The sequence below is a fragment of the Labeo rohita genome, chromosome 16 (assembly GCF_022985175.1).
Source record: "Labeo rohita strain BAU-BD-2019 chromosome 16, IGBB_LRoh.1.0, whole genome shotgun sequence".
In the NCBI taxonomy this organism is placed as follows: Eukaryota; Metazoa; Chordata; class Actinopteri; order Cypriniformes; family Cyprinidae; genus Labeo; species Labeo rohita.
This window is the reverse complement of record NC_066884.1, coordinates 546,847-563,155: the sequence shown is the minus strand read 5'-3', so window position 1 is coordinate 563,155 and position 16,309 is coordinate 546,847. Positions and strand designations below refer to the sequence as shown.

General features: G+C 37.5%; 1 protein-coding gene across 3 annotated transcripts in view; it reads right to left on the bottom strand.

Annotated features, from left to right (window-relative positions):
* Positions 1-509: 509 nt before the first annotated feature.
* The window catches only part of LOC127178161 (immunoglobulin superfamily DCC subclass member 3), a 46,756-nt gene continuing 30,956 nt past the window's right edge, over positions 510-16,309 (bottom strand). For all 3 annotated transcript variants that reach the window (XM_051130858.1, XM_051130857.1, XM_051130856.1), the window contains exons 2-15: positions 12,939-12,994; positions 12,547-12,852; positions 12,228-12,372; positions 12,001-12,131; positions 11,780-11,917; positions 10,410-10,568; positions 7,964-8,129; positions 7,366-7,616; positions 7,123-7,287; positions 5,574-5,762; positions 5,227-5,343; positions 4,589-4,718; positions 4,377-4,503; positions 510-3,176 (exon numbers count right to left, since the gene is read on the bottom strand). In XM_051130858.1, the coding sequence (XP_050986815.1) occupies positions 3,066-3,176; positions 4,377-4,503; positions 4,589-4,718; positions 5,227-5,343; positions 5,574-5,762; positions 7,123-7,287; positions 7,366-7,616; positions 7,964-8,129; positions 10,410-10,568; positions 11,780-11,917; positions 12,001-12,131; positions 12,228-12,372; positions 12,547-12,778 (2,061 nt within the window). In that variant the 5' untranslated portion in view covers positions 12,779-12,852; positions 12,939-12,994 and the 3' untranslated portion in view covers positions 510-3,065. The remainder of the gene's footprint in view (positions 3,177-4,376; positions 4,504-4,588; positions 4,719-5,226; positions 5,344-5,573; positions 5,763-7,122; positions 7,288-7,365; positions 7,617-7,963; positions 8,130-10,409; positions 10,569-11,779; positions 11,918-12,000; positions 12,132-12,227; positions 12,373-12,546; positions 12,853-12,938; positions 12,995-16,309) is intronic.

Here is a 16,309-nt window from a genome sequence, read left to right as displayed (position 1 = left end):
CTGTAAAATTAAGTGTACGAAGTAAATATCTGTAGCAACAGTGTGAAAGTGAATATCACATAACAAGCACAATTATATAAATGGTATAAACATAGTTGTCTATTGGTACAACATGCGTCACATGACTAAACATGCGTCAAGTTTTTCAAAAGCCTCTGTTTTCAGAGTCCACACTACGAAACACGAAAACGTTTTTCAAATTCATCCACTTTGGAGAGCCTTTTCAAAAAGCTGTTTTCCTTAATTAAAAATCAAAATATTGAGAACATCACCTTTAAAGTTGTCCAAATGAAGTTGTCCTGGAAAACGTACAGTACAGTTCTAATGTGAAAGCATCTGTTCTGCTCTATACAGCCAGGGTTGCCAGGTCTGGATAACAAAACAGCCCAATGTAGTGCAATGACCATATCCCAGATATCAAATTATATACTGAAGATTCCAAACATGGAATTAATTTCAGCCCAGAAATAATGAAACACATAACGCATAACATTCTACGTAACGCTGTTTTATTTGGCACAGAGGTTCAATACAACCGACTGAAGGAAGAAAAACGAGATTTCAGCTGAGAAACTCACGGTGAACAGCAGAGAATAAACCAATATCTGCTGCATTTTCTTTTCGTATCGCAAGTTTCATCTGCTGAATGTCGGTACCAGAGTAACAGCAGGGTAAAGCTACAGGAGCGTTTGGTGCTGAGAAAAGAACAATCCTGAAGGTTAAAGCATCACTTCTCTCATTGGTACAAGCATTTAAAATCAGCATCTACTCTAGACAAGTTCTCCTAAATAATAGACATGTTGAGCAATCAGTCACATATGAACATTTCATCTGGAATATAAAAGAGTCCATTCAATCCTAAAGCAGCAAATTCAGAGTCTGAGGTGTTTTCTTCAACAATAACGCGATAAAAATCACACCTGGAATGACTGTAAATTCATATAAACATGAGGGGCTTTTTTGCAATCAACAATCTACTTGTTTCAAACTCTCAAGCTTCTAACATTTTAATTCTACAGAAAAAGAAGAAATAAAATTGCAAAATAATTAAAATGAATGAAAAGAACAGCTACAATATAAGAATAACATTAAAAAACAATCGTACATCTATTTTGGCAATATTTCCCAAATCAAGCAGAAAAAGAAGTTTTCATTCGTGGGAAAATAAATCAAAGTTCTACAAGAGAACAGACGTTTCTCCACTTGTTTCGTCTAAAAGTTTGGCCTCGGTTTCTAATCTTGTTGCTTTATTTTAGTTTTTACATTTTGGTTTTGTTTGTGTTTCAACAAGCATCAGAGTCCGAAAGGTTTAAAGACTTTTACGTGAATCCTAGAACATGTTATTTTGGTAACTATTCAAACAGTGAAGAGTGTGTTAAACCAGTTAGTTAAGCACACAGACACACACATGAACACCATCAGACTGGCTTCGGCTTCCTTCATGTGCTTTAGAAGAAGAAATACGAGGTATTTGGTCTCAACACTAACCGCTATTTGGCAAGTTCAGCTTCAACATCACATACAAAGAAGCAGGTCTTATTTTCTGGTATATCATATGAAAATATATCCCATATCTGCTAGTTATTATTATTAGTTATAATTTCTAGAATAGAATCTGTGTTTTTGAGGTAATCATCATCATCATCATGTTATGAGCTCGAGCTAATGAGTGTGTTTAGCTTTGGTTAATGGTCAGCTGGTCAGTTTTCTGGTTTAATCACCAACACAACTGACAGAAAACCAGGAAGACTAACCGTACGGCAAAAAATATATATTTTTCTGGCCAAAATATATTTTAAATATATGTTGTAAACTGTGAAGTTCAATAAAATTTGGATGGAATAGCTTGTAATTATGCTTATCAAAACTTCTTATTGTAATATGTATTTTTTATTTTATTGTTTTTGTTTAAATACTCCTTATAATGTATTAAAAATGACCAAAAAATATTTTGACAAAATATATTCACGTATAAATTTTGAAAAATATTTTAGAAATATTTTTTTTTTGTATATTTTGATATATATTTTAAAATATATTTCAAAATATATATTTTTTGCCGTATAGGAAACAACTTTACAAATGACTGAAAGGAAACATCAGTGTGTTTGTGGAACACTGTGAAGAAAGAAAAGAGAGCAGAAGTTCTTTGGACGTCCCTCAACTTTCACAGAAGCTTCTTCGTATCACAAAATCTGAGAAAGAGTCTTGTAAAACGTCAAAAGTCACAGCAGAGCTCAAACTCGCCGCTGCCAGAGGTTCCGACGGATCCGAGAGGACCCGTTTGAAGACGCGTGTGGTTGAGGTAGAGTGTTTTTCCCAGCAGCAGCAGGACAGGCAGACGGTCAGACGGAGGCACGGCTCTTTGGAAGGAGTTTTGGTGGAGTGGGAGGGGCTTACGGGAAGAGGGCGGGGCTTCAGCTGCACACAGGCTAATACGGTGAATTATTAACGTCCAATCACACGACACACAGACTAACTCTTCATCTGTTCAGTCACATAAAACATGCGTTTTTGGTTTAAGGATGAAGTTCAGTTTGTTATTCGTTAGTAACATTAACCAAGTTTAAGGTTTGTTTGGAAACTCTAATGAGTATTTAATTTGGAGCTGTGTTCTAACCCTAGTGAGTCACCTACATAGACAGCACTGAACGCATCGTCTTATGAGATGTCTATTGATCTCATTTTAAGACAGCATCACGTGCATCCTTTACATTCATGCATTTGGCAAATGCTTTTATCTAATGAACTCAAGCTATACATTGTTTTTCATTTCATGCATTCCCTGGGAATCGAACCCAAGACCTGCTGGAATTTTACCCAGTATGTGTGTGTATTTATGCTAAATGTGAAACTCCTAATCAGTCCCGTGTGATGCTGCATGACGGTTAGGATGTTGTCTATGTAGGTGACTCAGGTTTGGAACGGATGCAGCGTGTCGTTCTAAACTGACGTCGATCACGAGCTCCGTGTGTGTGTGAGTAAGTTGAGTTCAGTGTAAGGCTTTGGTGAAAGAGAAACAGTTGCTGTACAGCTGAAGGGGGGTGTTGGGGGGTAGAGGTGCCTCATCCGGTGCCGGTATCAGTGCCGGTGCCCGTGTCTGGCGGGTGGACAGGTTGAGGTTCAATCATCACCTGACACTGGGGAACCGCCGCTGGACGCTCCGCTGCAGCAGCCTGAGGAACACCAGGACAATAATTCAGTACAAATGTTACATAATTATTCATTTTATCTACTTCTAGATATTTTTTAAAAACATTAACTTTTAGAATATAACAGTATTATTTTATTTATTCTAAAATGTTTTTGCTAAAAGTATTGTCTTATTCTAAAATGCAATTAATCCACGTTTGATTACTGGATTCTGATTGGCTGACAGGTATGCAGTAAAACCGTTTAATGCACAGGTAGTTCCAAGTCAGTTTAATCACAGTTCTACATTAATGCGCTGGTTTAATTTATGCACACAAACACAAACAGAAGGATAGAGAGGACGGAGAATGCTAGAGCCAAAGTAATTTTACCCATTTGAACAAATATATTTGCACTGCAAAGAGCAATATTAGTTTTTTAACTTGTCTATAAATTGGCAAATGACCATGGAATAAACGGGATAATCAACAGCTTGCTGTGCATTAAAGGATTTTAAATGCACTTCGTGTCAAGTGGTTCTTTGCCTGTGTGTTGTGCATTTAAAATCCTTTAATGCATGGCAAGCCGTTGATTATCTCTTACTTATTGTATAACGCAATGCATTTATTTTATAATGGTAGTATTCAAAGTATTTATTATAAAGTGCTATTATACTATCATGCTTATTTATTCTAAAATGCATTTATTCTACAATACTAAAAGCATTTCTAAATTCACTCTGAAGTGCTATTATTATATAATGCCTAATGTTTTTGTTAAATATATACTAAAATGCTTCTTTATTTAATGCAAAAGTAATATTTCTTCATTCTAAAATGCAATTATTCTATTATACAAAAATGTATAATGCTTAAAGGTTTCTTTTATTTATTCTAAAATGCTTTTATTCTATAATGTTATAAGTATTTTTATAAGTCTAAAACGCTTTAATTCTCTGTTAAAACATTTTTTATTTATTCAAAAATGCATTGTTCTATAAAGCTACAAGTATTTTTTTCTTATTCTAAATTGATTTTATTCAATAATGCTAAAGATTTTATTTATTCTAAATTGTTTTTATTCTACAATACTGAAAGTATTCATTTGGGAGCAGGTTCAGGTTTACTTTGGGTTTATTAGTCACTGTGGATAAGCATAAATTGTAAAAAAATAACTATAATTAGCTTTAAATATTAAAAAAATGTGTCTCTGTAGGACTGTATTGATGTCAGTGATGTGTTCACCTGTGTCGTGAGCTCGGTAGCGTCGGCTGCTCGGATGCTGGCGTCTTTAGCTGCGGCGTCTCTCTGGGGAACACTCTGTCCTGCTGACAGACTCCAGTCGCCCTGAGAACTCTTCTGACAGAAGAAACTACACACACACACACACACGGAGTCAGAACACTGTGTCTGATAATCACAGTATGTGTGAGTGACAGTGAGAATGACAGACGCACCTGTGCCGGTAGCCGAACATCAGGAAGAGAGCACAGAATATGATGCAGGCCATGCCGATGTGGATCCCGACCACCAGAGCTGTCATGGATCCCTCGCCGTCCTGACGACAGTTACACACACTCTCACCTGCTGCTCACACACACAAACACACACACATGAAGTCAGGTCAGGATTATCATAGTGAAGTAAAACTGCAGTGTTATAGAACATGTCTTCGCATTGTAAAATGTACTATAGTAGAATAACCAATAAATACAGGAACTTCACATAAAAGCATACAGAAAAAGCAGAATGTTTATTTTGTGTAAAGCAGCTGATAATAAATATCCGAGTAAAGCTGTTAGGAAAGGATGAATAGTGACTTTGACAGTGTGTGATTGTCTCTGGCTCCATCTAGTGCGTGTGAAATCACACTACAGACGACTGATGCTTTCAGGCTCTGAAGTGAACTTTCACTCAAAAGCTAATTTGGCTACTAAAATTACGATTTTTAGTTTAAAACTACTAGCCAAAAATAAACCAGACTCTCAAAGTCACAACAGATCTATTCTGAGATCAGATTCTGAATCATTGTTTCGTTTTCAGTTCAATTATTGTTTGCAGATATGGTTTGCATATGATGAAGATGAAGCTTCACCTGCTGCCTCTTTCCCGCTCTTTTCAGTCTCAGCCAACGAGACGAGCCGCTTGTTGCCGATGCTGTCGCCGTTCCCGTTAAATGCCGTGAGCTGAATCTCATACACCGCTGATGATTCTGCAAAAGAAACACACACTGACTGTCAGACACACGCACTCATGAGGTCCCTATGGGTACAAAAGCTTATAAATCATACAGAATGAGTTTTTTTGAGAAAGTAAAAATGCAGAAAGTTTCCTGTAACAGGTAGGTTTAGGTGTAGGGTTGATGTATGGTGATAGAAAATATGTTTTTCACAGTATAAAAACCATTACACCTATAGTGTGTTGGTGTGTGTGTGTACTGACCGAGGTTAGAGATGGTGTGTGTGTTGATGTGAGCGGGGAATCGCTCCTCATGTCTGAACTCTTGCTGCGGCAGCATGCGATGAGAGAGTTTGTATCCTTCCACTCGACCGGCTTTAGCTGGAAGCTCCCAGAACACCTGCATCGCTGTGCTGTTCAGAACCTTCGTGAAGAAACTGGGCATCGTGGGAACTGACAGACACACAGACAGATGGGTGAGATTAGTTAGAGTCACTAGTACATGAGTAGAATGATCATTACATGGCCTTCATGTTTTGGACAACATTTGGACAATACATATATGTGAACCTAAACCACAAAACAAAAGAGTCCATTTTTGGAAATTGAATTGGATTTATACATGAAAGCTAAATAAATAAGCTTTCCATTGATGTATGGTTTGTTAGGATAGGACAATATTTGGCTGAGATACAACTATTTGAAAATCTGGAATCTGAGGGTGCAAAAAAAAACATAATATTGAGAAAATCACCTTTAAAGTTGTCCAAATGAAGTTTTTAGCAATACATATTACTAATCAAATATTACGTTTTGATGTATTTACAGTAGGAAATTTACAAAATATCTTCATGGAACATCATCTTTACTTAATATCCTAATGATTTTTGCCACAAAATAAAAATCAATCATTTTGACACATACAATGTATTTTTTACAATTTGCTACAAATATACCTGTGATACTTATGACTGGTTTTATGGTCCAGGGTCACATATTTAATATATATATAAACATATATATTTCATGAGTTTAATCAGTCAAGCATGCATGTAAACAGTGTTGGAGAAAGTTACTTTTAAAAGTAATACATTACAATATTGCGTTACTTCCTTAAAAAAGTAACTAATTACGTTACTTAGTTACCTTTTATGTAAAGTAATGCGTTACATTAGTTTTGCGCTACATTTAAAATCTGTTCAGGGCTTGCTTGTTTGTTTTTAATATAAAAAGTTCTATTTTTAGAAAATGTAAAAGCCCTTTCACACCAAAGTGAAATGAATCAGCCTCAGGCTGAAAAAGTAAATTCACATCTGTACAGTAGAACATAAGAGAAGAAAGTTCAACACTCTTCAGCAATAAAAAAAAAAAAAAAAAATAAGAAGAAGCACAAATGTTAATCTAAAGTTAGTATGTTTGAACTGGATCATCAAAGGTCAGCAGCAAAGGTATTGGTTAATAAAATAGGATTAAATACATAAAGGATATTTGTGTTATTTTAACATTTAACTATTGCAGGTTTGCATCATATTCTGAGTTTGCATTTCATTTTTATGATGACTGAATTTGTTTTTTTGCAAGTGAGATGAGTAAATGCATGTTCACATTTAATCTAGAACTACAGTATCATCATGTTCACATCTCTGTACTTCTGATTTCTCTCAATATGTGGACAGGAGACTAGTCAGTCAATAAACGGGAAAACAAAGTAACTGGCGTTACGTATTTGAAAAAGTCAAATAAAAAGTAATGCGTACTCTACTAGTTACTTAAAAGTAATGCGTTACCCCGAAAACTGCATGTAAACTCTTACCGGCCCCGAGTGTGGTGGCGATGACGCTGTTGGACTGCTGACTGGCTCCCAATGGAGAATACGCTTTCACGTAGATGGAGAAGGTGGTGGAGGCCTCCAGGTTCGTGAAGTCGTGCTGAAATGTGTCTTTGCTCACGGCTTCCTGAAGCTCGCTGCTGTCTGGCTCTGAAAGCACACAAACATCATTCAGTCAGTCATCAGTCTGGAGTCTGATGGTCTCAGATTGTCTTTCTGTCGTCTCACCGCCCAGTTTGCGGATGTGCAGCACGTATCCGATGATGCCGGCGGTCACGTGCGGCTCCGGCTGCGTCCAGCGGACCCGTAGGGAGGTGGTGGAGAGCGGCGTGACCGTCAGGTCCTGTGGGGCTTCTGGGAGATCGACGGACGGGGAGACGGCGAGACGAGCGCTGGCCTGGTTGGTTCCTGCGCTGTTCTCCGCGATGCACTGGTAGATGGCCTCGTCGTCAGGCGTGATGCGCGTCACTGCCAATGTGCTGCATATCAACACACGACATTATTTACACTGACATCTGATCAAAACTTACTGTCTCATACAATCTACTGAACGCCTTCCGTCTCTGATTGATAGTTTAGAGTTTTTTTATTAAGTCAAAGATCTTTTACTGTAATTGTACATATGTCCACCTTCAGCTGGTGCTTCACAATAACTGTAGACATATTACACATGAACACTTACTGGATTGAAGCAGCTTGACTTTACTTGATTCTCCACGAATCATTTTGTAGAAAAATCAGTGAGTGTCAAATCTAATCATCAATCAATTTCAATGTCCAATAAACTGTTCCATTTCAAAATGTTAAGGCTTTGGCTGTCTCTTACCTGTTGTTGTTGGTGAGTTTGACGTTGTCTCCAGGTGTGAGGATCTTGCCGTTCTTCAGCCAGATGAGGTGTGGATCAGGAACACCTTGAGCTTGACAGGTGAAGACGGCACTGCTGCCCGCCGGCTTCGACACAGACTGAGGCCACTGCAGAAACTCTGGAGGAGCTGAACGACGCAGAGAGAGAGAGAGAGAGAGAGTACACAGAATGATCAAACCGAGTAAGAGCACCTCTTAACCAGAGTTCACAGGACACCGCTAGATCTACATCGTTAAAACTGATTCACTCAATTATGTTTTCAACAACATTTGTTTCCAAAGCGGTCAATTTTTTTTTGTATTTGTATGGTTGTCAAAAGAAAATGTGTATATTATGTCTATTTGTGGGATAATATAGAGTTTATTTTTCATATTTTCTACATTTAATTCTATTTCATTCTGCTTTCTAAAGACTGGTCAGAAATCTTGGAATTAATTGCATTATTTTTTTTCTTCTCATAATGTTTTTTTAAATAAGCAAATGTTTAATTGTATTGAAAATGCATATACTTTATGTACGTTATTTACATTATGCAATAGTATGTCATATTAATCTTGCTTTATAAAGACCAGTAAAAAAAAAAAAAATAATTGCAATAATTTTATATTTTTATTCTTCTTTTAATTCATCCTTTTTCTAAATACTTTTCTAAAATAAGCAAATGTTTTCCGGCTAATATTTTAACAATTTGTTTTATTATAAATATATATACACAAACATGAAGCTGCACTCATGACACAAAGGCATTTACATCTTACAATAACTCATATGCATCATTCTGAGTCTAATGAGTGTAAACGGTGTAACTGATCATAGTCTCAGAGCACATTTCATCTCATCCTGCACACAGACTAAATTCATTTACACTAATCAACATTTTATTTTTCGAAGTATTTGGTCGTATGATAAGCAGAGACTGAGTCAGTTGTTTCATATCTATAAATAGTGAATTTATGCTGCTGCTTATGTGTTTTAGTCCTAAAATCACCCATCCAGCTCTCTCTGGTCTATCAATCCAGACCACAAACCCCCACACATACACACACACACACCATCTCCTGCAGGCCTGCTGGAATAAGGTCAGGGGTCAGAGGTCAGAGGTGATCCATCACCCAGACACAATTATTCCTCCCCCTCCACCTCGCTTTCTTCTATTATCCGTCCGTCCATCCATCCCAAACCCAACACAATCCCTACAACACACTATGATACTGTAAAATACCCCACAGCATGGTAAAACACTAAAATACTCAACAGCGAGGTAAAATACTCTAGTAAAACAACAAAATACTCCAGTGCGCTAAAACACTAAAATACTCAGTGCTGTGAAATACTCCAGTAAAGCAACAGAAAATTCTCCACAGCATGGTGAAACACTAAAATACTCAACATCGCTGTAAAATATTTTAGAAAAGCAACATAAAATACTCCACACTGCAATAAAACACTAAAATACTCAACAGCACTTAAAACTACCAAACTACCAAAACACTACAAAATACTCCATAGCGCGACAAAACACAAACATTCAAAAGTGCCGTAAATACTCTTGTAAAACAGCATAACATACTCCACAGTGCTGTAAAACACTAAAATATTCAATCAAATGCTGTAGTAAAACAACAGAAAATACTCCATAACACTGTAAAACACTGTAAAATGTTTAAGAGTGCTGTAAAACAGTCTAGTAAAACAACAGAAAATACTCCACACCGCTGTAAAACTTTAAAATATTAAACAATAATGTAAAATACTGTAGTAAAAGATCATATAATTACACAGTACAGTCAAACACTGTGAAATACTCCCCAGTTCTCCAGCTGTACTGTAAGTGCTACACACGTGCTTTTGTTTCATGTGGTCTCGAGTGTTTAGTTCATTCACTTCCTGTGTGGTAAGTGTGCATTTCTTATCTTTTATCTGTGTTAAACATGAAAAGTCAAAAGATGACTTCGATAAAACATACACAAACACCCATCTGTCTGCATGTGTGTGTCTCTCCATCTGGCTGTCGTGTGTGTGTGTCTGTAACGCAGCTGCTGCTCAAACCAGACGAGCTCACCAGACCATCTACAAGCTCCTCCCATATGCTAATGTAGCTAGAGGTGATGTGGGGGTGGGGGGTCAGAGGTCGGAGGTCACAGTCAAAGCCCTTTGTTCATGTCTCACTGCTCTAATAGAGAATAGAGTGTGTGTGGAAATGAAGCCTGGTCTCTGGTCAGCTATTGTTCAGTATCCTGTCTAACAGGAAGTGCATCAGTCATTAATATCCTCACATGTTGACGGTAATTAAGGTTGGAAAGACTCAGCTTTTCTAATGAGTCTCTGTGCAGTGCTTCAGTTGCACTAAACTGAACTGGTCTTCAGGTCTGACTGGTGTTATGGTGTGTGTGTGTGTTTATTTCACCTTGCACCACGAGTCGTCCCAACGCAGTTCTCCTCATCCTGGTTCCGGGTCGGTTGGCGGAGCAGACGTACACACCTGAGTGCTGCAGAGACACGTCTGAGATGATGAGGTTACCTGTTCCCAACACCTGAATGCCCTCCACACCGATGGAGCGACCGTCTGACAACACAAACACACATCAGCATCAGATTCAGTCCTGTAGATCAGTGACTCTCACTCCAGTGTCGTCTGGTTCATCTGCTGTAATTTTTCAGAGACTATAAATGTCCAGAGACCGAAATAAGTAACTAAAATATATTAGAATTAAAATAATTCAGCTTTAGGATTGCAGACATTTTAATAGCTGAATGTTCTTTAGGGTTTATGCTCTTTTTAACCAATAATTCTGCATCATTTTCCCAGTCATTTTTACTCACAATTTATATTTGATAAAAAGTTTTTGGGCTTGGCATAACTAGTAAAATGTACATTCATCCTAAAAATTGTGCCCTGTGGCATTTTTCAGGTCTTTAATAAGAACACATATAAAATGTGGCTTCCTCTTATTATCCAGGTTTTCTAAGATTATAAGAATCCTGGTTCTTCAAAAAAAAAAACAAACAGTGCTACTGTATGACATTTTTGATGCTTATCATTATAAATATTGCTATCTTTATAGTTCTGTTACAATTGTGTTACAGCTGTGTTATAGTTATCATTATAGTTACTATAATCATTGTAGTTATTGTCATGTTCATTATGGTTACAATCATTATAGTTGTTGTTATATGGGTGTTTCAGCTATAACTATTATTGTTATCATTATAGTTATTGTAGTCATAGTAATAGTTGAGTGAGTGAGTCAGTGAATTGAAATAAGAAATGTGATCCTGGACCACAAAACCAGTCATAAGAGTCCATGTTTTAAAACTGATATTTATACATCATCTGAACACTGAATAAATATGCTTTACATTGGCGCATGGTTTGTGTAGGACAAATTTTTGGCCGAGATACAACTATTTGAAAATGTGGAATCTGAGGGTGCCAAAAAAATCGAAATATTGAGAAAATCAACTTTAAAGTTGTCCAAATGAAGTTCTTAGCAATGCATATTACTAATCAAAAATTAAGTTCTAATAGAAAATTTACAAAATATCTTCATGGAACATGATCTTTACTTAATATCCAAATGATGTAGCATAAAAATCGATAATTTTGACCCATACAATGTATTTTTGGCTACTGCTACAAACATACCCGTGCTACCTTAGACTGGTTTTGTGCTCCAGGGTCACAAATATCCTGAGTTGTTATTGTTGTTTTAGCTGAATTTAGTTGGTTTTGTCCTATCTGAAGTCATCTTAAGCTGATAATCTTTTTTTCTTTACCCAGTCTGCTCCAGGACACAATGGGCCGTGGGTTTCCGGTGGCGATGCACTCCAGAATAGCGGTTTGGTGGACGTTCAGAGTGAGATTCTGTGGCCCAGAGAGAATCACCGGCTCCTTATAGAGACGATTAGCTGCCACTGAGACAGAAACAGAGACAGGTCATTCAGAGACGCTTAGCGGTTCAGGTCATATCATCAGATGAAGATGGGCTCGGCTCTACCTGTGACTGACAGCTGGGCCTCGTGACTGTAGCGAGTGTTTGCGATGTTTTTAGCCACGCATCGGTAGATGCCGCTGTCAGCCTGACGCACGCCTGTGATGTGCAGGATACCGTTGGGCAGAAGAGTGTACCTGAACACACATACATCACAACATCAGATCATCATCATTATAGTTGGTTATATGTAGTTGTTTCATGCTTTATTCATGTATGTGAGTGTGTTTAACCTGTTATCATCTGCGTTGAGAGCCGTTCTGTTTCTTTCCCAAGTGATGTTGGCCTCTGGGACGCCGCTGACGGCGCAGTGAAATCGAGCGACGCCGCCCTCATCCACGCTCATGGATTCTGGGTGCGTGTGAAACTTAGGCAGTGCTGAGAGAAGACAAACATCCCATTTTAAGTTACAGACCCTACATCCATCTAAAACCACCAGCTAAGCCATATTAGGCTGGTTTGAGCAGATGTTTCTTCTAAAACAGACCCACGATAATACATTTAATCTCTATGAGAAACTAATGAGACATGAAGTGTGTTTGCGTCGCTCACAGGCCAGCTGCACGTGTGCTTTGCGGCTGATGAGCAGCCCGTATCGGTTCTGCGCCGCGCAGTCGTACTCGCCCGCGTCGCTCTCGTCACCGTCGCGCCGTTTCTGGAAGTTCCGGATCAGGAGCGTCCCGTTATCTAGTACGGCCGCTCTGGCTCCCAGAGGAACGGGAACGCCGTTCCGCCTCCAGGTGATGGTGATAGGCCCCTCCCCCTCTACCTGGCAGTCCAGCATGAGGGGGCGGTCCCTCACTGCGATGACATCACTGGGTTCTTTGATGAAGGCCAACTCTGAAGCTCCGCCCAAACCTGCAGGACCAGAGGAGAGCGTGATGATAAAGAATAAAATGTCGAGAGACATGCGTTTGAGTAATCTGAGAGGAAATGATGCTTACGAATGATTCATGATGGTGATGAGGATGAGGTTGATGATGATGATGATGATGAAACCCTGATGGAGGAAAAATGTTACTTACATAACATCAGATATAATAATGCAGCATACCCTAGTAAAAAAGTAATAGTTTTAAAATGCATTTATTTTATACTAATTATAGTTTAAGTCTATTAACATGTTTGTTACAAATTGTAATTAAACTTTATCCAGAGTACTACATGTACACAATGCACATTTCTTAATATAAGCCTAAATCATGTTTAAATGTCACTCTTGATGAGGACTGTATGATCTTTAAATAATATTGGTCTTTAAATGCAAAATATTTAAAGTGTACCTAAAGTACACTACAATAGTAACACTTTAGCACAATCAAATATACTTAAGTATTTCTTTAGTTGGACTTCAACTCTACTTCCGCACAATTAAAGTACAAAATTAGTTGTTCCAATTTAGCAGGCTTTAAATGTCAGTGTATTTGTAGTATAATTTGCAGCATTAAATAAATGTATTTTTCACTAAGATAACCAATACAGAAGCGAAAATAAAATACACAAGCAAAGTTTAATAGTCATATCAGATATGTAGATGTACACTGCCCTCCAAAAGTTTGGAAACACCCCTGGCGAAGTGTGGTTTTGGACGATATCAGCATAAATCCTTATCATTTTTTGGTGCAAATTCATTAAAGTAAGTTGACATTATCATTGAAGAGCAGCAATAATAATTTTCATTTTGATGACATAATAATGGCAATATATACATGTCAAAGTCAGACATGCCCCTTTGCCAGCTGTGATGCCTGGTTACTGGTGTAAACTTGGCCCAGGTTTTTAAAAGATTTTTGGGTCGGCACACCTTAATAGCTTCAACAATTGATTGCCAATTAAGTTTAGAATACAATGAATTTAGGCCCAGATTATGCAGAGGTGTAATACCTGCTAATGCTGGATATTTTGATGAATCGAAAATTACGTTTTTTCTATGTATAAACTGTTTATGTAATAAAATACGTTTTCGTAGTTTGTGTTGTCCCTTTTCAGTGCAAAATTATCACAAATTAAAAAGGATTCATGCCAATATTGTCCAAAACCCCCCTTTTCTAGGGCGTTTCCAAACTTTTGAAGGGGAGTGTAAATATTTTTAAATTCACTATTTTTAATTAAAAATATGTGACCCTGGATCACAAAACCAGTCGTAAGGGTAAATTTTTCAAAATTGAGATTTATACATCATATGAAAGCTGAATAAATTATCTTTCCATTGATGTATGGTTTGTTAGGATAGGACAATATTTGGTCGAGATACAACTATTTGAAAATCTGGAATCTGAGGGTGCAAAAAAAAAATCTAAATATTGAAAAAATCACCTTTAAAGTTGTCCAAATAAAGTTCTTAACAATAATCAATAATTTAAGTTTTCATATATTTACAGTAGGAATTTTACAAAATATCTTCATGGAACAAGATCTTTACTTAATATCCTAATGATTTTTGCCATAAAAGAAAAATCGATAATTTTGACCCATACAATGTATTTTTTTGCTATTGCCACAAATATACCCGTGATACTTAAGACTGGTTTTGTGCTCCAGGGTCACATATATTCACTGCAAAAAGCAATGTTCTTCCTCAGTATTTTTATCTGTGTTTTCCAGGACAAATATCTAAACATTCTTAAATCATAGATACATTTACATGAGAAGAAAAATGAAAATTGAAACTGAATTGAAACACTGAATTGAAATGAAACTGGAAAATGAAGTGAGTTTCTGATAAAAACACTAACAAACATCTATCAATGAGGTAAGAAAAATAAACTTGATTCAAAATTTTAATTTTCTGATCCCATTGGCATTTTATTCTCAAGCATAAAAAAAAAAAAACTGACCTCACACATCCAAAAAACACACAAACAAAACATTTGTACACGTGTTACAGTTAAAATTACACTTGCTGCTGGTGTGAACGATAAAGTAGTTATTGTAATCTTTATAGAGGTGTTATACTGTAGTCTCATTGTGGTTATTGCTGTTGTAAGAGTTGCAAAGGGGTTAAGAAAACCTCGCTGAAAATTTCCAAAAATTCTGAAACGTTTCTTGAAATTGACTGGGAATTTTTCTCTCTTTTGCAACCCTATTGGCAGAAATGTATTCTTGTTTTAAGCACACCTCACACACCCAATAAAACCACAAACAAAATGTGTATAGTTATAATTACAGTTACCTCTATAGTTATTGGGACCACACAAACAGACCTTAAATGTTGATTAAAACTGCAAACAAAATGTTAAACTCCTTAAAGTGAATTTCTGAACAGATATTCACATTCTTACAGAATTCATGAAGTTTATTTAGTTCTCAAACACACTTTTGCATCAGTAGCTGGTGTTTGTCTTGTGCTTGAGTTGCTGATGTGATGGAGGCAGGGCTGGCTGGATTTAGAGCGTCTTAAATCAAAGTGATTCATCTCCACTGAACTTAAACTTGACTTTGGGCCGTCTGATTGATGGCTCTTTCAGAAGCACTCACACAAACACACACAAAACCCTCCATCAGCCCAAAACAGCCACACAATGCGGCCCCACCCCACCCCCCCCACAAACACACCCTCCAGATCTGCCCCGGCCCATCATTCCTGCCCCGTCTGAAGAGCCATCTGCCCCTCCTCCGCCCCGTGGCGCTGCGCGAGGGTGACTTTCCCATGCCACCGCATCAGTCAAACGCGCCGCACGCCGCCCCCTCGCAGCTGCCAAACGCACAACAAAACACTCCAGTCACACTTGAACTTGAACGCGCTCGCACGGAAAAACCAGACTCCTGCACCTCTGCGCTCGTCTGGCATCTGGACCGGAGTCTGACCTCAGAACATGAGTCGGGGTCTCCTCAGACCAGGTGAACTTCAGTCTGTCCATCAGATTCTCTCTGATAGGAATCACACAAACCTCATCAAGCTCTCACACAGGATCCTCCTGGAATCATGGGATTTAGCAGCGATTCACAAGAATAGGGTATACAACAACTATAACTAAAGATTACTAATAACAAAAACTATCATTTTAGCTATATTAGTGTCCACAAAAATGGACAATAACTGCAGTATAATGAAAACTATAACAGCAACTATAATCATAATGAAAATTATAACAATAACAAAAGCGCCCAAACAAATAGATGATTACTGTAATCATAATGATAACTATTGGCGCTTAAACAAACAGACAATAACTATTACGATAAGTATAATCATAACAATAACTATTAGCATCCAAACTAACAGACAATAACTATAATCATAACGATGACTATAACAATTAATGTTCAAAATTAAACAGATGATAACAATAACGATAATCGTAATAACTATAAA